This window comes from Ictidomys tridecemlineatus, chromosome 9, assembly GCF_052094955.1.
Source record: "Ictidomys tridecemlineatus isolate mIctTri1 chromosome 9, mIctTri1.hap1, whole genome shotgun sequence".
Lineage (NCBI taxonomy): Eukaryota > Metazoa > Chordata > Mammalia > Rodentia > Sciuridae > Ictidomys > Ictidomys tridecemlineatus.
In genome coordinates, this window is record NC_135485.1 from 60,388,586 (window position 1) to 60,413,250 (window position 24,665).

At 34.3% G+C, this 24,665-nt stretch overlaps 1 protein-coding gene and 1 long non-coding RNA gene across 2 annotated transcripts in view; one reads left to right on the top strand and one right to left on the bottom strand.

Moving 5' to 3' along the window:
* The window catches only part of LOC110599389 (uncharacterized), a 277,569-nt gene that overhangs the window by 124,563 nt on the left and 128,341 nt on the right, over positions 1-24,665 (top strand). The gene's annotated exons all lie outside the window — the stretch shown is intronic.
* Positions 7,170-16,394, bottom strand: Naa11 (N-alpha-acetyltransferase 11, NatA catalytic subunit). The gene is made up of 2 exons (XM_005337277.5): positions 15,233-16,394; positions 7,170-8,074 (listed from the first exon to the last, which is right to left on the bottom strand). The coding sequence occupies exon 1, from the start codon at positions 15,935-15,937 to the stop codon at positions 15,245-15,247; it is 693 nt and encodes a 230-aa protein (XP_005337334.1). The 5' UTR covers positions 15,938-16,394; the 3' UTR covers positions 7,170-8,074; positions 15,233-15,244.

The following is a 24,665-nucleotide window of genomic DNA, read 5'->3' on the forward strand; positions in this document are numbered from 1 at the left end:
GCATTAATTGGTCCCCTGAGCATCTCTTTCATTACATGAATTATTTCCAATCCAACCTGGTTTGTGAAATGATGGCATCATGTTCTTTTCCTATTTATTAAAAAAGATGCAGAGTAGGGGAGGAAGGTGGGTATATGAAAGGATAAACACACAGACAGAATCATCCAGAGTAACTTATATATCTTCTATTAGGAAGTCTTGACTCATACCTATAGTTAATTACTGGTAAACTACAATCCCCCAACCTTCCCTCCCTGCCCCCCCCCCAGCCTTAATGGCCTCTGGCTATGCCTCAGGCTGTTAACTACCAAACTAGTCATTAATGCTGGTCAAGATGATTTCTTAGATTAGTGCTCATTTATTTTTTTAATAGACAAAACATACTATGCTCTGCATAAAGAATAAAATGGTATTTTAGTTTTCTTTCAAAAGCATAAGGAAACACCTATCAAAACTATATTGTGCTATATTTTCAAAACATGTCATATTATTTTATTTGTATTTCCAAAGTGAAAACTGAGTTTTAAGTATTTAGGATTTCACTGATAACTATCATGCTTTTCTATTTTAAGTAAACTCTTTGCTCTAAAATTTGGAGAAACACATTCTAAAAGATGTGATGTGTTCTTTATTTGTGCCTCTTATTTTTACCTTTTGTGCAAGGATATGTGAGGGGAAACACTTGCCTTTTAGGTTTGAAAATAGGAAATGAAAATAGAAGTTCTTTACTATTGAATAAAACTTCACTGAAGTTTTTCCTTTTTAAAATACCACTTATTGCTTGATTGAAATGAACTGATGTTCTACTAATATTGGTATAAAGTGGGATCTAGGAAAATTTTTATTGGAAATATTATTTCTTATCTTCCTTTTTATTCTTTTATGTTTTTATCTGTGCACCTGCTATTGCCTGGTCATATTTCAAGACATTTCAGAAAATAATAGAAAGAAGACTGGGCAGGTAGGAACAGCCTACAATCACTGAGTAATCTTTTTGTCTAAAATGATATTCAAGCATAATCCTGTACTGGAATAACTGGTCTCTTACAATGGTTACTCAACAATTATAGGGGAAGTAACTGAACCAATATTTTTATATACCCATTTTCTGAATATTGACCTAGAAAATTTACATAATTTTCTTATTTAACCTTCATAGCAACTTTACAATTACTCCTATTTATGGATGTGAAAATTGAGGCTTTAAAATTGTTGCAGATATGGGAGAAGAACATAGAGGAGGAAACAATGTAGAAAATGCTTTTATCATAGTGTTGTTTACTAAGTAGCTCTTTCCCTTCATTAGCTTATAGACAGGAAATGCCTTCCTTTTGTAAACTGTGTTCCACAATGGCAAGTCGCCCTGAAGTCCCAGTTTAGATGTTTCAAGAAGTTGGATAATAATCTTATTGATCAAGTAGGGTTATCCTAACAATCAGAGGCTTATTTGAACTAAATGTAAATATTCTTTATAAGTACTCCATAAGTAGTCTTTGTACAAGAAATCCAACAGTTACTAATAATTTTGCATGAAATAAAATTATGCTTGTTACCAGTTATAATGTGTATTTGATGAACCAATTGATTCATATAATTGTAGGAAAGGAACAGAATGGGGAAGGAAGCACAAAGTAATATGGGGGTATGAGCTGTTTTGAGGGAATTCTCTTCTTGAGCAAACCAGAGAAGAATAACAGAATACTGGGTATCAAGGATGAATAAAGAATTCATTTATGCCCTGTGCTTAGCCTAGCTGTATCTGACATAAGACAGTATGTATTATGTTCTGGAAAACGTTTAAAACTTACAAAACTTTGAATTCTCATGGATATGCCATAAATTACAGAGTGATTCTAAAAGCTTTACATTGTAAGATAAGTCATTACCATGCTTTTTCTTCATTAAAGATGGGAATTTTTGTTTTTAGTAAAATTGACCCAAATATTTTGTAATCAGAATTGTATTGGCATATAAAAATTTAAATGATAAATACAACCTTCTTTCTTTATTCAGAATGTCCAATTATACTGAAAGTTACTTCCCTTTATTGTGCAAATAAAATCCCAATGAGAAATAAAAATGATCTCTACTTTTTTATAAGAATAACACAGGACTTGATATAGACTTCATAAACAATCTTTGGCTTTCTAACAGCTAATAAATTTCCTCCATTATATACTTTACTCTAAACTGATTTTATAATTCTGAATTCATATTTCTATGACTCACTGATAAATTACTATTTCAGATTATCTCCTGGTGCTCCTTTTGACCTGGTAAAGGGTTAGTTTTGATAAGGTTGCCATATTTGTAAGGCAGAGTGTTGTGAAATTATTTGAATATTCCCAAAGCAGGTACTTCAGGGTATAGCTCTAGTTAGTATAACTTAGAGTGAATGAGGTTTTTAAAATTTTTTTTTAGTTGTATATGGACAATATCTTTTGTTTATTTTGATGTGGTGCTAAGGATTAAACCTAGTGCTTAGGCAAGCACTCTACCTCTGAGCCACAATCCCAGCCCCATAGAGTGAATGAGTTTTAACCATGGGTAGTGATACTGCCAGTACCCATTAACTCAATGCAATTGAGGCAAGCTGCTAATCCATTAAGTACACAAATATTGTGATGCTTTAGCCTTAGATGTTTGGTGTTTGAAGGAATATACATCCCATGACTCCAATTATAAGGAAGAGAAAAAAACTAAATAACATGAGGAATGTTGAAAAATATATCAGAGATTGTTCAAGAGACACAAAGGAATGAGTGATCTTAAAGGACTCAAATCATATATCTTCAAGTTTCATGTGTACCTTTCTAAAATGATCTGCTTAAGGGATCATTTTTAGATCTCTTTAAGGGTATTACTGCGGTGCTGCTTTGCTCACCTTTTTCTTCACATTCTGCCACTTCACAAAGGGAAGGCATACCTCTCACCTCCCAGGAAACTTATTAAGATACACTGTTCTAGGATGTAAAATGAATGGAATGTCAAAGGAACAATTAGAAATAATTGTTTCCTAGAAGCTTCCTACATATTCTCATTCAAAATTCTTTATGACAGCTATTATTTGATAGTCAACTTTTAATTTTCATATTTGTTTTCAGGAATGAAAGTTAGACAGGACTTAACACTGTGTGTAGGTCCACAGAAAACCAGCCAGATGCTTATCCTAGTGGTTTACTAAAATTTTTGAGTATATGAAAACTTTGGTTACACTTGAGTGTTTGAATCTCTTACTCAAAACCACGTAAATGAGAGAATAAGCATAATTTGATTGGCATGAATAACTTATTACATATAAATGCCTTGATTATAGAGAACAAGAGACAACTTATTAAGCCACCTTTTCTTCTCAAATGAACAGATAGATTTGTTATATTTACAGGAATTAACTCCTGTCTTCATATTTCATCCCTTAAAATGCTCACATACATGCGTATATTGTTTTGATGAAAAATTTCCTAAAACACTGATTTATTTATTTTTTCTGGGCAGCTAGAGAGGAAAAAGAAAATGACCACTATTATTTCATAGCAGTTTAAACTTGGGGATAAAAATCTCTGAAAGTAAAAATGTTAGCAATATTACTTACATGTCTTTTAACAAATGACAATGCATTTTCCTTATCTCATTACACAGTACCCCAGAGTACATGTTATTGTTTATCTCTACTTTGTAAAGGGGAACATTGATGTGGCAGAGGATATCCAGATGGTAATAAGCCAAAATAGGACTAAAACATAAGCACTTGGACCCTGAGGTGTATGATTTCACACTTTATTAAATCATCTCTTATAAAAATTGCTCAACTTGCTAAGTACTGTTTTATATATATAATGTTTATAATATGCAGGTGAGGTGATGACCCCATTCCAAAGATGGAAAATCTATCCTAATTTTGGCTAGGAAAGCAATGTATGTATGATATATAATGAAGATTTTTCAAAACTTCACAAAATGTAATTTCCATTTAAGAAATGTGGGCATTTAAATAACCCTTTAAGTGCATCTCAAGGAAATGATGTGCCTTTCAAGACTTCAAAAAATCATTCATGTCTAGGAAAATTGTATAAAGAGGACCTTGATATGTTACTTGGTCTGTTTCATTGGCTTTTGGCTAGGGATTGTTAATGAAAGTTCAATCCCAAGACACTGAGATGATGATGACACAAGCAAAAGTGTGTGTGGCTCTACACTTACCAGGTGTCTGCTTTCTAAGAGGACATTACAAAATTTGATTTTTCCCTCTGTGGAAACAAAATTAGGAAAATTTCCTAGTGTGATTTGTATTGAGTGATATCACTCTTCAGGTTTGTCATATACCACTAAGGATAAGTTGTAGCTCATTTGTCTAAAAAGTAAGGACAGGAGGTGGTGAGGAGTAATGATGAAAAAGAATGCCCTAAAAAGAATACACGGGATAACACACATAAAATATATGTGCAATCACACATATTTATCAAATATTCACTTATGTAAAATTGTTTTAATTTTTAAATTAGAGATGTTTTATATGTACAGAAAATGAGAAAATAATTCCCATATACCACCTCAACTACTCCCATATTTTATAATAAAAAATTGTTGTATAGGTTCTGAGTCCTATATTGCTTCTATTAAAATTAATTTAAATCTATAGCTTATTAATAATGGAGAGTGCCTTTAAATTCTTTTTGAAAATTTCAATGCCTCGTATTAATCAGTGGTTTACAGATGACACTGCAAAAGAATCACCTGAACTTATTAAACACAGAGCTCTGATTTTGTAAATCTGAACCAGAATCAAAGAAACTTAATTTTTAACAAAGCATTTGGGTGATTCTGATGCAACAGGTATATAGACTATATTTGAGAAACACTGGGATAGAAATTATTCTCCTTGAATGGGAAATAGCTCTTGGAAGTATATCCTGTACTATTTCCAATAAAGAGCAGGTCTAGGCTCAGACAGCGAGGGTGGGGCGGGGAGAGGGATGAATTGAGAAAGAGAGAGACTTAGCAGTACCTTTCAAATCCCCTGTCAAATCTTGTTAGAATGAAAAACAATTTTAGTGTCTGGGGTGGTTTATTGACCAATGAACACAATAGAGTTAGAAATGAAAATTTTAAAAATCTCATCTATTTGTTTAGATGCCAAAGATGAAAAATTTATCAAAGCATCCTAATATAAGATGTAATGTTATTGATAGATTTCATACACTGTATATAAATAATTTTTATTGTATACATTTTGATATGTTTGAAATTTTTACTTAAATTATTAGGCCAACAACCTCATGACACAATCTCAAAGACAAACAGGATTTATGTGAGTATATAGTTAATAATGAGATTTTGAATTCTTTAGGGTCTAATCCAAATCAATCTAAAGGTGAGTCACAGGTTATCTGAACTGCAGTACCAGGGTTAGAAATGAGTTTTAAGGCCCTTACTTATAAAAATATGCAATATTTTTATAAGTAATATCAGCATTTTATAAGTAATATCAGCATTGTGCAGAACTAGTTAGAAATGCAGATACTCAGGCCCCACCTCAGACCTACTGAAACAAAATTTGCATTTTAACATAAACCCGAGATGACTTACTTATATGTAAAAATTTGAGAAAACTCTGTTTAAGCTATTTCTTGATCCTTTCCAAAGCTTCACTGCTTTGTTCTAATTTCCAGCACTATTCCCATTTCTCTCACTCATCCACATACTCCATTATTTTTATTTAAGAGAGTCATCTCTTCTTCCCTCTTGTTCTTATCTCCAAAGTGAAATCCACAGATTTGTAACTAGGTAACTCACAGGCTGCATTCACAAGTTTCTTTGAACCAAAGAAAACTCTGCATCCTGATGACACTAACATCTTTGAACAATTTACTGACAAACCTGAGCCCACTCAATAGTTTCTTTAAAGATGCATATGAAAGAAAGGGTGTGGGTCATTCCCTATGGCTGGCACAAGGGTATTCACACTATTTACTACATCCTTGCTTCAAAGCCTTGCTTTAGTCTCTCTAGGATTATGCTTCAGTAAAAAGCAGGCAGTGGGGGGGGGGAAACATAATTTGTCCTGTGTAAAAAGAACAATGCTATTACAAAAAGCAGTGCCAGAGGCTCCCACATTTCCGTGTTGCAAAAAGCCACTGCTGCTGCTAAATCACCATTATTACCCTGGAACCACCTGGGAACATGCTAATTTATGCCCAAAGCAATATTAGTATTATTGTTTATTTTACTCTCATTATCTAAATAGGCATAGCCCAAACTAGGTAGGTTGCTGTAATTTCTGTTGTCTCCTAGTAACAAAGAACAGCAGCCAATAGTTTTAGTAAATTTCACTGCAAAGTCAGATATCATTTCTTATTTTTGAGTTGTTCCAACTCTTATCAATAGTTACTAGAGACAGTCAATGTGCTTGGTGCTGGAGAGAAATCACTCAGGTAAGCTGAGGCTACTCCTTCTGTTTCTCCATCTGCTGAGCTGTTAACACGAAGACATATTGACAAGAGCTCAAGGAAAACATGGAATATTTCATCAGTAAGATTATACTGCCCTAGAGACAGATGTTAGAAAGCTGTAATATTTAAAAATAAAGAGATAAACACATGCTTGTAGGGAAAGAATAAAATAGTTTCAAAGGTAAGGGAGAAAATTAAAAAGATGGAAAGATAGATGTGAGATTTGTATTGGCACACAAAATGGCAAATTCTACTTATGCACACACACACAAAAAAGACTTTTATATCTGCCTCAGGCAATCATTTAAGAATAACATTAGGCAGAAATTCTCAGAGTGTTCTGGGGTAGATTTGTAAGAAGTACTTAGCAAGGCTGATTATGATTACAGAGAACAGACTTATCTCTTGTCATCAGATAGTTAATGTCAGGGCTTAGACTTAAATCCATATACACCAGTTTTCATAAAAATTTAAACATGAAATATGCTAAATACTTTGGTAATTCACATTTAGTGAACATAAAAACAATGTTCAGTAATGATAACTCTGGATTTATCTAGTGACTTTCATGGGAGAGGTCAAAGTACTTTGTCTTATTTTTACTAGATTAAAAATACTAAAAAGAGGATTACAACTGAAGGTTATATAAAATATTTACAGATAACATATAGTTGTCATACATTAAGTCAACACTTAACATATTTAAACAGCAGATTCTCCTTTCTGTTGAAGTTTTAATATTTTTGTAAATAAAAGGCAAAAATAGTGGCAATAGGGAAGCAGAAGGAACTCTGGCTTTGAATTCAAACAGACTTAGGTTCAGATTCTGGACACTTCTTTTGCTTTTTTGAGCTTCAGTTTCCTCATCTGTAAAACAAAGATGATGACTGCCTACCTCAGAGTTATTGATAGAATTAAATATATTATTAATAAATGTCACAGCACTGTATGTGAACACTACAGATCCTCAAGAAATGGCAAGTTTCATCATTACAAAAAAAACAATCCACAAACTCACACAATCAAGTGGATTAGGGAATCCAACTTCTGCTTGTATGCCTGAAACACTTACACCTTCTCCTAACTGGGAAGTGGGGAAATGCCTCTTTAAGAAGGAAGAGCATAGGACAAAGGGAAAGTTCCAGAGAGGGGACAAGGAAATAGATATTTCTACCAGAAAAGTGGAGGAAAAGGGCATGCAGTCTGACGCAGTGGTCTGTCTACCCTTTCAAGGTCGAAAACCATATAAATAATGGCAAAAACTGAAATTTAGGAAGTTTCAAGAATTTGCTCTCCTTCCTGTTTAGCATTCCAAGAAACAACCTTGCAGGATAACCACACCCAACATAGGACAACTACAAACAAAAGAAAATGGCAGCATGGAATGGGTCAGCCAAGGAAGGTTCTGTAATGGCAGGCTCAAGCTTCCTTGGGTCTTGCACAGTCGATCATGCATCCAGGTCTTCCTTTATGATCTCAGTAGGATATATGGAAAGTTGTTGAGAGTTGAAAATCAGAAGTCTTTCAGATCACTGTGAGATGATGTCAGAGCAGATGCTGCACAGCAGACAGGTTAAGCCAGCATTCAGAGGGTAGATGTGGCTGAGACGTGTGGACCTGCAACGCTGTTGAGAAGTAAGAGAGTAAATGAGTAAGGGAAGACAAAAGGCTATGGTTGCACTGGAAAGCTATGGAAGAATATTAGTTTAACCAATGACAGGCTTCAGTAGTAGATCAGTAAGGCAACAAGTAACCATGTTTGGACTAAATTTATCTCCACAGAACTCAGGGAGAACTTAGATAATAATATAAAAAATCCAGACTGATCCTCTCCTTCCTACCAGGAGGACATATGAATATATGTCCTGATACCTAAAGCTATTTCTGCCTTTAGAATAAAGGCATGTGTAGGTGTGTAGGTGTGTGTGTGGTGTGTGTGTGTGTGTGTGTGTGTATGTATGTAGAACAGTGAAAATATTAAGATCTGTCCTGAAGAACCTTTTGCAAACCTAAAACAGATCCTTCTGCTCCCATCTTTAAATCCTATACCATCCAACTTCACTCAAAAGAAACTTAAATTCTAAAAAAATGAGACTTTTTTGGCTCTTGATAAGTTAGATGCAATGTGTCCAGTTCTTTAAGTATTATTTTCTTTTTCTGAGACCAGAAGAGGAACACAAAACACAAACTATGTATCTTTATTCATAATTTAAAGTGCCCTACCTACATTAAGTAACAGAAAGTAGTATTTATATACATTATTTTCTCTTTAAAATTACAATATGGGTACTTTAGAAGATCTATCCATTTATCTAATAAATCGGGCTGCTCACTAGTAACTACCATGAATGAATAATCTGCCAGACATTAAGGAAACAAATAAGACATGGACCCTATCCTTAAGGTAAAGAGATTTGTGTAATGCATGAAAAGAATAGTTAAACTAAAGAAAGGCTAGTGGAATACAACACAGTAGGATGCCACAACTATAAAGGTGAATTATCTTTTCCCATCTGTCACTTGCACACGGAAGTAATAGATAGAGGTTACTATCTAGAGAAGCAAAAAGCATTTTTTGTACAAAGTCATCATTACAGAAAAGTCTGTTTCCAGAATCACAATGATGAATCAAACTGCAGAATGATATAAAATCCAATTGAAGAGGAATAAGATGTGAAGGAATAGGTTAAAAATACTATCATTATTACCTTTCTCAATTTATTATAAACAGTTAGTATAGGTATGCAAAAGAAATTATAGAAAAACTAAACATTACACGATTGTTTTAATTATCTCAGTAAACACTGCTTGGTATTTTTAAGAAATTAAAAGCTAAACAATTGTAATAAGTGTTCTAGGGTAGTTTAATAGTATAGACAGTTTCATAAAGATTCCCTTCAAAATATGAATTTTATAGTCACAAATAACAAATTAGAATAAAAATAATAATAAAAATATGAACATTATAGCCTTTAATTTCTTAGCTTATTAAGATCAAATTTTTACCAGGTTTTCTTAATGGTTGGTTAGGGAAGCCTGAGGAATATTTACTAATTGTTAATGTGACTTTATGAACATATAACAGAATTCTATAGCTTTACTTTAAAAATATTCTATAATGTTATGAAGATATTAATCTATAAAAATAGGACTGCAGAATGTTTTTAGAAAGGGTTTTGCCCTGACCCTTTGATCCATTATCCATTTACAGAATTTTTAATATTCTATTTTCCTTACCTCTTCTACCATAAAGTATATTAAATCATTTTATACACTAGAGTATAGAGAGAGTACCCAGAAAAAGGATTAAGAGAATCTCTGCTTTAATCAGTTATCTCTGACAAAGTTGGTATTTCATTCATCCTAAATGTACACCATACACTGATTGAAAGGTGACATTGTTAGAGATTATAAATAATTCAACAAATGAAATCTTTCTGATTAGTATTTCAAAACAATATTTTATCTTTTCCCAACCCCCTCCTTTTCTTCATAGAGTGCAGATGCATTTGAAATCTATGGTTTTTGGCATATCTGGGGTAAGGTTATACTAGGAATTTACCAGACCTGTCAGTCTCTTAACTTTCTTCCATATTTCATTATATCATTCCAGTTATAATTAGTTGTCTGGTAAAATTAAGAACAGTCTATTTCAGTGAATGCTCATGTGAACATTTAACAACTTTTTGCTAGAATGACAGCTTAGCGACAGGAAGAATAAACCAGAAAGGGAGAGTCACCGAAGTAACCTTAGTTAACTCAATATTGTCTTCTCAACTGAAAATGCTAAGATTTTGCTTTTTTTTTTTTTTGGTTATTAATCATCAGACACATATTTTTTGTCAGGAGATGTGCAGCAGTTTGATGGCATTCCTGCCTCAACCAGCATGTTTTGAACTGACCTGTCTTCATTGCTGTGGCTCCCTAGAAACTTTGCTGCTGATGAGTGTTGATTCAGCTGAATGCTTTGACATTCAGCTTGTCAGTGAAAGCTATTTTAATCGTTAAGATGCATCCCCCTTCCAAGACTGCAAACTGTTGCTATTCACACACAACATTCTATCATTTGATTACTGCAGAGAAGCAGAGAACCTGAATAGTTACTAGTACTAGAGATCATTTTAAGGGTCCAAATCTACAGAATATTTATTATGTGAGGAGTTGTGCTTAGCAATTTATAGAAATCATCTTATTTAATCCTCACAGTTGTGGAGTCTGACTACGTAAGTGTGAACCTCTGTTCTCTACTTACTACCTACATGATGCGCATCCCTCTCTGTGACATGATTTCCTCCTCTTTAAACTGGAATAACAGTACCTACTTCACAACAATATCAGAACTACATGAGACACTTCAAAGACAGTCTGTAGAATAGTAAATATGGCATAGTGAGTTCCATAGTGTTAGCAATAATTTTTATTACTGCTTTTTAGATGAAAATACACTATTTTCCTTCATCAGCTGTCCTACTCCCCCATCACTTCTTTAACTGTCTCTGTTGCTCAGACTCAAAAACGTGGAAATAACAGAAAATGAAATTTTTTCAGGACATTTTTCTATACATATCTGAACTCTAGCTCCATAAGAGTAGCACCACAATTGTAGCAAGTAAGAAACTTTTTTTTTTCTTTTCTTTTTTTCTTTCCCATTAGGAGGCTAGGCCTATGTTCTGGTGACTTCCTGGTGAATGGGTTAAAAGTGAAGCTTCAGACAGTTTTGAGGATTTAGGAGCAGAGAGGTCATTTCTGTAGGCTTCATTGAGAGGCATGACAGCAACAAGGTGGTAGAATTTCATAGTTTGCTATGCCCCGGCTTGTGCAAAAGCAGAAGAAATACATGTTATGTGTGTATGCAAAGTAACCTAATATACTATGTCAGTGGAGGGGGGAGCAACAAGGATCCCATGCTACTAGCTCAAATTCCCACATTCCAGAGCACAATGGGAAGCTTCCCATTGTGGCAGACACTTCACTGTGCTCTTACCAGACTCCTTTCTTTCCCTCCTGAGCACAAAGCTAAACTACATTTCTCAGTCTCTCCTACGCAATAAGCTGGGGAAATGGGACTCACTTTTAAAACCTATATGAACTTCTATGTGTACTTTCTTCCCTTATCTGCTACCTGAGTGTCTATGACACAGTAGAAGACACAATTCTATAAAATGGCAGTCACTGATTCAAGAACTGAAAATTAGCATTTCTTTCAACCATGAATATAAGCACTAGTGAACAGGAGTATTAGTAATACTCTGTCACCAATGAAAATCATGTTCAAATTATATCACTGTTATTAGAGATCTCAATATTTATAACCAAATTTTCTTTGAAATAACTATAATTCAATAGACACACTGGTAGAGTTTTAAACTTCATATTCTAATAAGTACATATATTATGATAAAAGGCATTTTAAAAATAGGGATAACTGTATTTCAAAACATTATTTTCTTTTATAATCCCATATGATTTTTATTGCTTTATAAAACATTTTTCTGAGGTGGGATTCTCAGGCTTCACTAGATTGCCCAAAGGGGCTACAGAAGAAAATTAACAAAAATCCCCTCTAAATGGATCCTCAAATGACTTTCTGGAGTACAGTTCAGTTCCTTTTTTCCTCTGCTCTATGTAACCCCACCACATTGATGTGAACAATAAGATTTTAATGTGTTTAGTTACTGATATTTGGAGGTTATTTTTAAATTTTATTTATTTATTTATTCTAATTTGTTATATATGATAGCATAATGCATTTCAATTCAAATTACATATATAGAACACAGTTTTTCATGTCTCTGGTTGTACACAAAGTAGTGTCACACCAATCATTTCTTCATACATGTACTTAGGGTAATGACATCCATCTCATTCCACCGTCTTTCCTATCCCCATACCCCCTCCCTTGGAGGTTATTTTTTACAGCAGTTGTTAGCAGTTATTATACAAAATAATAAGCCTTTGTTACAAAACAGCCCAAACATGGTATAGAGTACCCAAGATCTAAAGAAGATTATGGGTGGAAAAGACCCAGAAGTGAAGAGTGAGGACCAAAGATTAGATGGGATGATTAAAAATATCTCAACAGATTCTACCTGGGAAGAAAGTGAAGATTAATGTGGAAAAACATTAACTTATAACACAACAATTTTAGTAATATAAAAAAGCAGCATAATGTTTTTGAATTTGTACACTAAGTTTATATCTGCCACAAAATAATTAATTTTCTTATTTAATATTTTTCTCTTCCCTTACTAGAGTGGCAGCTATTTTTGTTTCTCATAGCAGATGCTATGTACTTTTTAATTCTTCAAACTTTATATATCTAAATATAAATATATATGTTTATATATATTTATATACATAAATATATAGACATATAAAGTTTGAAGAATTAAAAAGCACTTAGATACACACACACACACATACACACATACACAAAGACACACACAGTTTTAAAGCAATCTTATTACTGTTATTATTAGCTAGAGTTTAATATAAAGAGAAACAAAGAGCCATAAAAATTAGATAGATATTGCAGAAGTCCTTCTATATAGAAATTTGAAAGTTGATGATTTTTTAATAGTCTGTTGATTTAAATAAAATAGCCTTGATAGAACTCTCCAGGGTTTTAAAGACAGTTATAAATTTGCCAATACTTCTTTCAAGGTATTAAGTTTTATATAATTTTATCTTCCCTTAGACTATTTTGCTGCCTTTATTTTAACCCTAGATCAAACAAATCATACTGTGAAACCTTCAGGTTATTAAAAGGCAGATGCAAAGCCTCCTTTGAGGATAGTCTCTTTCTAGCCCCCAAGAAATTAATGTATCTAAACAATTTTAACCTATAGAACTATAATGAATGAAAATAAAATGTGGTTAGTGTGCTGGATATTCAGGATCTCAGCATAAAAATTCATAAAAAATATTGTCTAACTTATTCTTAAACGCTATATACTATAAATATCAGTCTGTCCTGATCACTGCTGTATACCCAGCTCCAGATCTAATGCCTAGCAAATAAGAATTTTTATGAATGACTAAACTGGTCAAATAGAACTCGTTTAAATTATATGCAGTGTACCCACATTGGACTTTGCCAGAAGTCCATTTACACATGTAAGGGTAAGGTCACTAGGGTAAGAAGTTAAAAGTTCAGAACTGCCAAAAGCTCACCAACCCTTGAAATTGTTAAAGGGATAAAAATTCTTTGATGGAAGAAATATTCTGGTATTATATCATTTCAATTGATATTATTTGTAAAAAAGCAGTCTTTTCAAACTACTTTTCAGTGGCTTTTTAGTATGTTTTATAAAGTACAATAGCTGTTTTTCTCTTTGTTTCTTCATGTTAATTTTTTTCACATTAAAAAAATATATAATAAGGAACCCCCTGAGTACCCATTTCTCACCTTAACAATTACCATATATTGCAATCCTTATTTTTTATCTTTAGGGGTGTTCAGCGCTGGGTATTGAACCAGGGTGTTGTGCCATTGAGCCATGCCCCCAGGCAGCCATTCTATTTCATTTTACCTCCTCCTCCTCAATTTTTTTTTACAGTAGAATTTTAAAACAAATTGTAGACAACATTATTTCAACTGTAATTATTTTAGTATGTATCTCTTAAAAAATACTTTTTTTTTTTTTTTTGTACTGTGCATGGAACCCAGAGGCACTTTACTACTGAGCTACATTCCCAGCCCTTTTTATTTTTTATTTTGAGACAGGGTCTCACTAAGTTGCTGGGGCTGGCCTCTGACTTGCCATCCTCCTGCCTCAGCCTCCTGAGTCACTAGGATTACAGGGTGCATCACTGTGCCAGACCTAAAAGATAAAGACTTTTTATAATCTAACAATATAATACCATTTAGCAAAATTATTTTAAAAAATCTTTAAATTCTTAATAGAATACAGTTCATTTTCATGTTCAAATTTTGCCTGATTATCTTAAAAGTTTTGGACTTGGTATATTTGAATTAGGATCCAATATTCCTAACATTTGAGTTTGGTTGATATTTTTAAAGTTTGCTTTAATAGAAACTCCTTTAAAAAAAAATGCTACTTACTTGTTGAAAAAAACGGTCATTTGTTCTATAGAAATTTTCTCATTCTAGATTAGGTTAACAGCATTCTCCTATATAGTTCCAGCTATTTTCTGTAAAAGTGGTAGTTGCATTTTACATACACATACAATTTTCTTTTGGCAAGAATAGTTCATAATTGATGCTATGTAATTTCTGTTGAATTGGGAGGTACATAATATTCATGTCTACTTTTAGTGATGTTAAGATTAATGACTGACTTCAAGTGTTTATTGTCAATCTGATCCATCGTGACAAAATACTCCAAGTTTCACCTAATGTATTAACTATTGATAATCATTGGCTAGAACCATTATTTCATCAAGCAAAATGATGATTTTATAATGATGATTTTATAATTTTATATGATTTTATAATTCATTCCCACTTATTTACTGGAGTTCTAAAAAAAAAGAAATTTCTTTCACCAATACATGGTTACCCTGAATTAGAACCCATACCAAAAAAGGAGGATAAATGTATGTTTCTTTTACTTAATTTGATCTATACACGCTGTATGTTAGTGTCACATTTACTTCCAAGAGTGAGCAACCTACACTACACTTTTCCCTAAAGTAACAGGTATTTTTAAGGTGAAACCTAGTATGACTGGAATGGTCTAAGATAGGATGTAATTGGGCAGGCTAAGGTATGATGCAAGGATTATAGGATAGGAAGCGATGGATCAGGGAAGAGAGAATACCTCAAGCAGGCTCTAGGAGGCGGAATCCAAGTCTTCTGAGCTGTCCTGGACATCGGTGCTCCCCGTGGATTCGCTAGGTTCCTTGCTGTCACTCCCACTATCAGGGACAGCCGGGTTCTCCTGCTGACAGGTCGTTTTAGAACCAGGAAGTGTGCTGCTCTGGCTCTCCTGGTTCTCCCTGGAGCCCAGCACCACATACCCGCCCTTCTCCTTCAGCTCCGGCTGCCTTCTTAGCTCATCTGCCATTTGTGAGAGATCCCGCTTCATAGCATAAGCATCTTCCCCATCTGCATAGTATTTGGGTTCCACCTCACTGACCTGAAAGTTGAGAGTGTTAGAATAGAGGTGCAAGGCCGCCCGGTTACTCTTCCTGACGTGCAGGGACACATACTTGGCACTAAAGTTCTCTATCATGGCCCGCGAGGCCTGGTCCATCAGCTTCTGAGCCAGGCCGAGGCGCCGGTGTGAGCGCTTCACAGCCAGTGAGGTGATATGCCCATGGGGGACATCATCAGGGTCCTCTTCCATTTTGGCCAGGACATAGCCCACAATCTTCCCGTCCTCGTCCTCAGCGATGTAGGAGAGCTGAGGCCAGGAAAGGCCATGGTAGAAATAGTATTTCATCTGGTAGTTCTCGGGAAGGCAGAGGAGGTTGCAGTGTTGCATGTTCATCAGGTCGTCTGGCCGAGCATTGCGGATGTTCATAATGGCGGAGGGCAGGGAGCCGGTAGGACTGAGGTGAACAGAAAAAGGCTATCTCCAGCACAAGGGGCCCGGTTCGCCTCGGCTAATTGAGTCCCGGCAGCCAAAACCTAGCGCCTAGGGCGTGGAGGCGGGAAGGCGGGAAGGCCAAAGGCGGAAAGGGCGGTGCCAAGTGGCTCCGGAAGTGCCCGCCACAGCCAATGAAGTTCCACCTCTTTGTTCCTGCGCTCCTGGCGAGGGGGCGACGGGGGGGCGGAGCGGGTGTTCTTGAGAATCCTTAGGGTTTAAATGAAGTGACCTATGATGTTATTACCTTTGATTCAGTTTTAATTTTTGAGTACATCTGGATATGTTTTCACCATCTGAACAAACCCATATAACCAGAATTTAGATCATTGCCTGCACCCCTTCAGGAGTACCATATTATGCTCCCTTCCAATATCTGTCACACCCCACGTCCCCAAACTAGCACTAGACTTCTAAGAGACTTTGCATAAATGCATTTTTTTTTCTGTGCAGGGTCTCTTTTTAATTTTTGTTTATTTCCCCACTCGTGAGTTTCAGCTACTTTCGTTGTGTACACTTGAGGGTTCTTTATATTCGTTCCTGTTGTATATTCCATTGCCAGAATATCACAAATTATTCATCCATTTTACTGTTGATGGTTATTTGTGTTATTGAATATGTCTTATTGACACATATTTACCTACAATTAGGATCAGCAGATGTAATGATGTGCAAGTTTTATAAATATTGCTAAGCAATTTTCCAAACTGATTGGTACACCTTCTTATCAACATTAGGTATTTCTCATCTTTTTCATTTTGTCAATTTTTGTGTATGGGTAGAGATACTACATTGTGGTTTTATCTTGCATTTCCCTGGTGATTGGAGAGGTTGAGCACCTTTTGAGACTTATTAATTTTTTTTTATGTTCTCTTTTGGAATGTTACTGCTCAAGTCTTTTGCTAATTTTTTTCTATTGTGTCTTTTTCACATTAATACTTAGGAGTTTTTTTTTTTCAAAAATACATTCTCCATATGAATCTTTTACCAGATATATTTCTAACAAACATCATACTTTTTCTTCTTTTCCTTTCTCTTTTCTTTCATTTTTCCAATGCTGTGTTGAAAACAGCATCAAAATTCTTAAAACCAATATTTTTACCACATATTCCAAAATGACTTTTCCCCCTGATAGTGCCACAAACAGGCATGTCTAAATAAATATTAGAAAATAATTTTTTTAAAAAATCATTTTAAGTTAATACTTTACTCTGACAGTGGGTAATAGTTATAAGACCAAAAAGTGCCTTTGCATTTAATATGAGCCAATGGCAAACAGAGATTAATAAAAATGTATATTTTATTAGGCTAACATTAGAATGCAATCATATGTTTAGGACTTCTGTGATTGTATGTGGACTAGCTATAGGTAGAGAGGCTCTCTAGACCAAAGCGGACTAATCCTCAATTAGAATAGCAACTGCAGGCAAAGGGACAAGTCAAGGGAAAACTGACTTAGTTTAGGCACTGGGTCATCTTTGTCTTTATGAATTTGTGTTCACATCTAATACAATTCCTTTTTTCTCATAGCAAAAGGTAATGTGAGCCAGATGATTATCAAAGAAAATTTCATTCTGATCAAGTCCTCAACAAGTTTTCTTTAAAGAAAGAAAAAGCCTCTTTGGCTTCTTATGACAAATGTCCTGACTCTAGGATGCTAATTTATATCAAATATAATGGAAGCTTTGGATTAGAAGTACATCCCAAATGTTGTGCAGCAATAGCTGGCTACACCCAAGAAGGTGGACATTTGTTAAATATGAGTGGGACTTTTAGGCAGTTTTTATCCTAGAAGAGAAACTCAATCCTGGCAATAATGGTGTCATATTCAAAAGTGAGAACTGAGAAAAACATTCGTATATGTTTTTTAGAGTCTTTGTAATAAGAAGGTCTATTTAAGAATTTAGATTTCCTGAAAAGGAGTAGCGAATGAAAGGCTATAAACATCTAAAGACAGTTTCTAGTAGACAAAAATTATCTACAACTCTTTTCCAAATTTGGGAGAACAACAACAACAAAAAGAGCCTCAATAAATTTGTATCAATGTGAACTGAAGATCTGTATGGTTTGGGGGCTGTATTATAAAATAAAATAAAATGTATTAAAGAACCTTTTCTGGATCATATTTAGTAGTATGTGAGATTCAGGTTAACAAAAGGAAGATCTGATAATGACAGGAAGTGGTGGTAATACTGTAGTGTGCACTACTTGAAAATATTCAAATTTCTGTCTCTGCTAGGTCTGCTTTGCCTAATGAATGCAAATGTGAAAGATTTTGTTAGGCCTTTTCTTGAAGTTTTCCAATGATTCAACATTTTGATTAATTCTGAAATATAATCAGACTTAATTTCTAGATGTGATAGGCAAGCGGCCATTGTAATGATTATTGTTGCATGTGGGAGAATTGCCTGGACAAGGTTCAAGTAGCCATAGTATTTGCTTTGGCTCTTTCTCATCTTTTCAGATTTGAGACACATGTCACCCTTTATATGAAGCTGTCTCTTACTATGTTTTCCTGAGGAAATTGAATGGCTTCCTTATTCGTGTATCAGTTTCACTCATATCTGTATGTGTATTTCATGCTTTCTCTTTTTTTAAGAGAGAGAGAGAGAGAGAGAGAGAGAGAGAGAGAGAGAGAGAGAGAGAGAGAGAGAATTTTTTAATATTTATTTTGTAGTTTTCGGCAGACACAACATCTTCAACATCTTTGTTTGTATGTGGTGCTGAGGATCGAACCCGGGCCGCACGCATCACATCCCCAACCCTCATGCTTTCTTAAATATTTTCTCCTCTGTTTCTTGAAAACATGACCTTGCCTTATGAAAACTGTTGTTTTTTAGGGACTAGCAAATTGCATGCTGTATAGTGTGTCTTGAATGGGTGCTTATAGAATAAATATGTAATTGGAGGTACAAGTATATTAAGACAAGCTGAACAAGACCTTTTTTTATGAAATATAAATAAATTGTATGATTACAGTACATATTTTTGTGTGGTCGTATCTATTATCATTGCTTAAAGTGCATAATGAAAAAATATGATGGTATTTATGATGTTACACTTTTTATACTTAGCATTATTTTCACTAACCAACTACATTATCTACCAAATGCTACACTGTCTAGGCTACTCAGAGATTTGCAGATCATTTTCATTATCTAAAAGAAAAGTAAATTGAACATAATTTAGTAATCAGTTTAGAGCTCTAAATTTATTTTTTGGCTTGGGAAGTAAGTTGGTCATGGTCTATTGTACTAATGTTCATTTGTGACGATTTACCTGCAAACTCTATTTCTCACATTTCCTTGTCATGTGGCTTCCAGAGATATTTGACCTAGGGGAGGTAGGGATGGGACTGGGGATAATAGGAGAGAGGAAGGTGAGGAGAAAGCCGAATAATTCTCCCTCATTGGCTCATTCTCAGCAGTGTCTTACAGTAGTGGATGATTTTCTCTGTGGTTTTAGCTCCCCACTAGACAGACTTTATTGAGTTCTGATTCCCACAAGCAGCTCCTAGTATATGGAAGTGAAACTTCTCTCCTTTGCACATTGAGCCCTAGAATTGGTAGTGGCTTCCTACAATTGCTAAACTTTTGGTTGCTTCCCCATACCCTATTGGCTACTCAGCTCTTGAAGCACTCATTACCTATATATTAAATTTCCTCAATTTTAATTACATAGAGTGGTTTCATGGCTGGCCTCACTGATGTAAGAATTACAGTAATTGATAATGTTTTCAATGTAAGTTTAAATTTTATAATTATTTTCCAAGTCCAGGATATGTAACTTAAGTACCCTTCCATTGATGAATGATGGAATAAGGCACAATATTCAGAAACAGTCTGAATTCACTGTCCTTGGGTATGATGAGGGAAGATATCCTTCAATTTATAGAATTCCTGATTGTAGAGATACCAGAAATCTGTTTCATCAGCTCTACATTATTTCCACATAAGTGTCCCAATTGTCTTTAAATGTCATTAGGAAGTCCTCTACTATAAGGACTATTGGTATAGAAGTAACTGATAGTATTGTGTCAGGAGCAATTGGTTTGAAAGCCCATATACATTATTGTATGGAAATATGTGTGGGAGGGAAGAGTGATAATTGAGAGGAAGTGATGTATAAGGTCAAGCTAATATAGTTAAACAAGTGATATGACATTAAGAAAACATGTTGGGTATTGTGAGAAGAAATTTGACTTCCTGGTTTAATCACTTATTTAATATAATCTTAGACCACTTAAATTTCCTCAATTCTCTTTTCTCTAATAGAGGAGAGAAATCTAAATGTGATAATAGGGAGGTAGAATATTCTTTTTATTTTTTTCTGTTTTTCTGTTTTTGTTTTTATAATAGGGATTGAAATCAGGGGCACTTCACCACTAAGCTACATCCCCCAGCCATTTTTTGTTTGTTTATTTGTTTTAAATTTTAAGACAGGGTCTACCTAAGTGCTTATGACCTCACTAATTTGCTGAGGTTGTTCTCCAATTTACCATCCTTGTGAATCAGCTTCCTGAGTCACTGGGATTACAGACATGGACCACCATACCTTGCCTGGCAGAATTTCTTGATGAGAACAAAATGACCTGCAAAGAAAAATAATATAGAATATGCATATTAACAGAAATTGTGAATAGATTTCAAAATAATTATATTAGAAAAATTAATACTAGGATAACAAAAAGGCAAGGAGACATAATTTCTAGCTTTTTCTTGTGGAAGTTGCAACATTCCTGGTCTAACTGGGTTTTTGCCAGTTAAATCACTTCTCAGTATTTATCCAAAAGAATTAAAGTCAGTGCTGGAGATATAGCTCAGTTGGTAGAGTGCTTGTCTCTCATGTACAAGGCCCTGGGTTCAATCCCCAGCACCATAAAAATTAAATAAAATAAAATCAGCATAGTGTAGTGATTCACGCATACCTACATTTACAACAGATCAATCACAATAGCCAAATTATAGAAACAGTTAAGTTGTCCTTCAGTAGATGAATAGATAAAGATATTATGGTGTGTGTGTGTGTGTGTGTGTGTGTGTGTGTGTGTGTGTGTGTGTGTGTATATATATATATATATATTATGGAGTTCTATTCAGTCATAAAGAACCAAATTATGTCTTTTTACAAGAAAATAGATAGAACTGGAAAACATCATGTTAAGTGGAATAAGCCAGACTCAGAATGTCAACGGTTGTAATTTTTCTGTCTGCATGTATGTTATATGTGGAAGCAGACAGAAAAAGGGGAAAAAAGAGGGATCTCATGAAAATACAAAGGAGACCAGTTGAGCAGGGAGGGAAAAAGGAAGGAAAGGGGAAGTGCTAGGGAATGAAATTGACCAAATTATATTATATGCATGTATCACAATGAATCCCACTATTGTGTATAATTATAATGCACCAACAATTTTTTTTTTCAAAATCTTTACTGAAGTATTTTATTCCATGGTTTCCTTGGGATATGGGATACCAAATGTCCTCTCTATGTTGTAAAATAGGAGTAGAGAGTCAAAAAATTAAAACCAATTGAGAAATTCATCATAGAATTTTAGAGTCTCTAAGATGCCAAACTCATACATAAATTGCTTTTGGTTTCCTGGTGTACTACTGATTGCCAATAGTTGTAAATGTTGTTGCTTTATAATTTCCATTCTGCATGGTCTTATCACTTTGATAGTAAACTTAATTAGTGTGTGTGTCTGTGTGTGTGTGTGTGTGTTGCTTAAAAAGTGAATTATTTCTCAAACTCATAGAGTCAATAAACCTTTTCAATGATTATAGAAAGGGAAATCAGTTTCAGTTTTTAGTGTTTCTTTCAAAAACAAACAAATTTTATTCAAGAACCATATCAAATATAGTTTTATTATTGGCTTGAGACACATTATATCTTGGATATTTTCTCAGTTCTACATTTGTATTAGTTTATCACAGGTAAATTTTGCTTTTGTTTGGATGAGCTGGAAGGAATCAAAATGGAGGTAATGATGTAGTGCTTTAATATTGAGTTGAATTCAATAAATGAAAATATTTTCTCTGATCCTACAGCAAATAATTGTAAAAGTTTTTACATAGAGGAGGGAAAATTGATTGTCTTTTCTTCAGTGTTCATAATAATTTTTATAAATTTATTTTAGTTTTATTAATATGTATTTACTGTATATATTAATGGTATACAATATGACAGGTCTTCATAAAAAGTAATTTCCTATTTTTTAAAGCCACAGCAATAGCAATTTTATAATTCCATACACATTTCTCTGGTTCTAGGCTAGAACTAATTTGCAAATAGAAAGTGCTAAAGGTGTCTAGTAATTTGGGGATACACAGTTTTCCTTTCTAGCTAATTACAGAAGTTAAACTTTGAGAAAACAGATTTAGCACTGCTTTGTATAAGAGATAAGAATGCAAGAAACTTAAGTGTATCTAGCCAAAGTCTTAATTGCAAAAGTGTTTTTGATCATAGGTCAAGGTCATTCGTATTTTTCATATTTAGAATAGGCCTTCGAGAAGCAGAACTAGAATTAGTGGATTAGTGTAAAAACATAGAAAGTCTAGCTTTTCAATATTTCATCAAGAAGATTCAGGAATACAGGTTTGATGGAATTTCTTAGGGTTCACTGTAAGGTAATTCCCCTAACACAAAGGAACCTCAACACACCACTCAATATGTATAAGCAAAACAGCTCAATGTTAGGCTGAATGTTTCAAGTGGATAAATAATTCACCTACAATCCTGTCACCAGTTCAACTCTAGTTTATGATTTACTTTCTAATTAATTCAATAACTATAAAGCATGTTTTAAATTGTTCCCTGTTGCAGTTTTCTGCCTGTGTCTTTCTCTTTTGCTGTCATTATCTTCTTGGGTTTTCTCTCGGCTTCACTTCTCCAACGCAATACAGATTGTACATGCAAAGCATACAATGCTGAAGAAGAAAGATGACACCTGGGTCACTAGTCTCCTGGCTCACTTTGCTAATCTGCCTCAACTGCCATTACTAATTAGGGTGAAAAGATGACTACCACCATGGCTGTTACTGCTGTTGCTCTATTTAAATGCACTTGCAGAGCCTCACATATTTTTTTCCACTTGATGAACTTATTACTCAATGTATAATGTAGGAAGACAAGAAATTAACTTTTAAGAATCTGAGGACTTTTTCTTTACAGGTGAAATACGTCTTCCATGTAAGGGAAAATATATAACACACAGGCTAAATTTATAAAACAATAAACATAACAGGAAGCTAAGAATTAGGCTAACACTAATGCCTTTGAAGCTGCTTTTATGACCCTTTCAAATATCTACATCTTTCGGAAGTAATTCCTATCCTGACTTGTAAATTAAACATTCCTCATTTTATGTATGTCCCTAAATGATAAATTATTCAATTTCCCTTATTTTAATAATTATAGAAATAGAATCACAATAGGTATACTTTTGTCATTTGCAATTTTTTTCCCTTAACAGGTTTTTAAGATATATCCTTGTTGGTATGCATAGCTATGATTTATTTAATTTTAGCATGGTTTAAGTTTAATATCATTGTATGAGCTATATAAAATAGTTCATTTGGCCCCCATAGACTTTTTTAATATTACAAACCATATAATTTTCTGTTGTTTATAACAAACTTGGAAGCTTAAAAGAGCACACTTTTTTTTTGTCTCAAAACTTTGTGGTTCAGGAGTCTTGGCACTGCATGGCGCAACAGTTTCTTTGCTGAGGGTCTTACACAGTGAAAATTGAGGTGGTCGTCAGGACCACAATCTTCTATGAGGTTCAGGCTCCTCTTATAAACTTATAAGAGGAGCCTCTTATAACCAATTTGGTAAGTTAAAAAAACAGGAATAGAACCACCATAGATCTGATATTCCACTCCTTGTCATATATCCAAAAGATCTAAAATCACCATATTATAGGAATGCAGCCATATCAGTGTTCATAGTAGCACAATTCACAACATCCAAGCTATGGAACCAACCAAGGTGTCCTTAATTAGATGAATGGATAAAGAAAACATGGTATAAATACACAATAGAATATTGCTCAGCCAAAAAGAAGAATGAAATTATGGGATTTGCTAGTAAATGGATAGAACTGGAGACTACCATGCTAAGTGAAATAAGCCAGATTCCGAAAGCCAAAGGTCAAATGTTTTCTCTGATTTACAGAATCTAGTCCAAAATAAGGAGTGAGGGGAAGAGAGAAAGAGAATGAGAGAAAGGGCAAAGAGAGGAGTGATTTCATCAAAATAGAAGAAAGATTTAGATGAAGGACTAGAGGACTAGAATAAGGGGACTGAGGGGGTGGGAGAAAGGACATGATAAGGGAAGAACAGTGGAATTAATTTTATTTACCTTTCTTATGTCCATATATGAATATACCACAGTGAATCTCACCATCATGTATATCCACAAGATATTAACTATATATATTTTTTTAAAAAAACCTAGCTGGAAATGGCAGCACACACCTGAAATCCCTTTAGTTCAGGAGGCTGAAGCAGGAGGATTGTGAGTTCAAAGCTAGCCTCAGCAAAATTGAGGTGCCAAGCAATTCAAAAAATAGGGCTGAGGATGTGGCTCAGTGGTTGAGTGCTCCTGAGTTCAACCCCCAGTACCCAAACAACAACAACAACAACAACAAACCTAAAAGTAAATA

What these genes read in the sequence shown, in the direction of transcription:
- Naa11 (XM_005337277.5), bottom strand. Translation starts at nt 15,937, where the DNA reads ATGAACATCCGCAATGCTCGGCCAGACGACCTGATGAACATGCAACAC.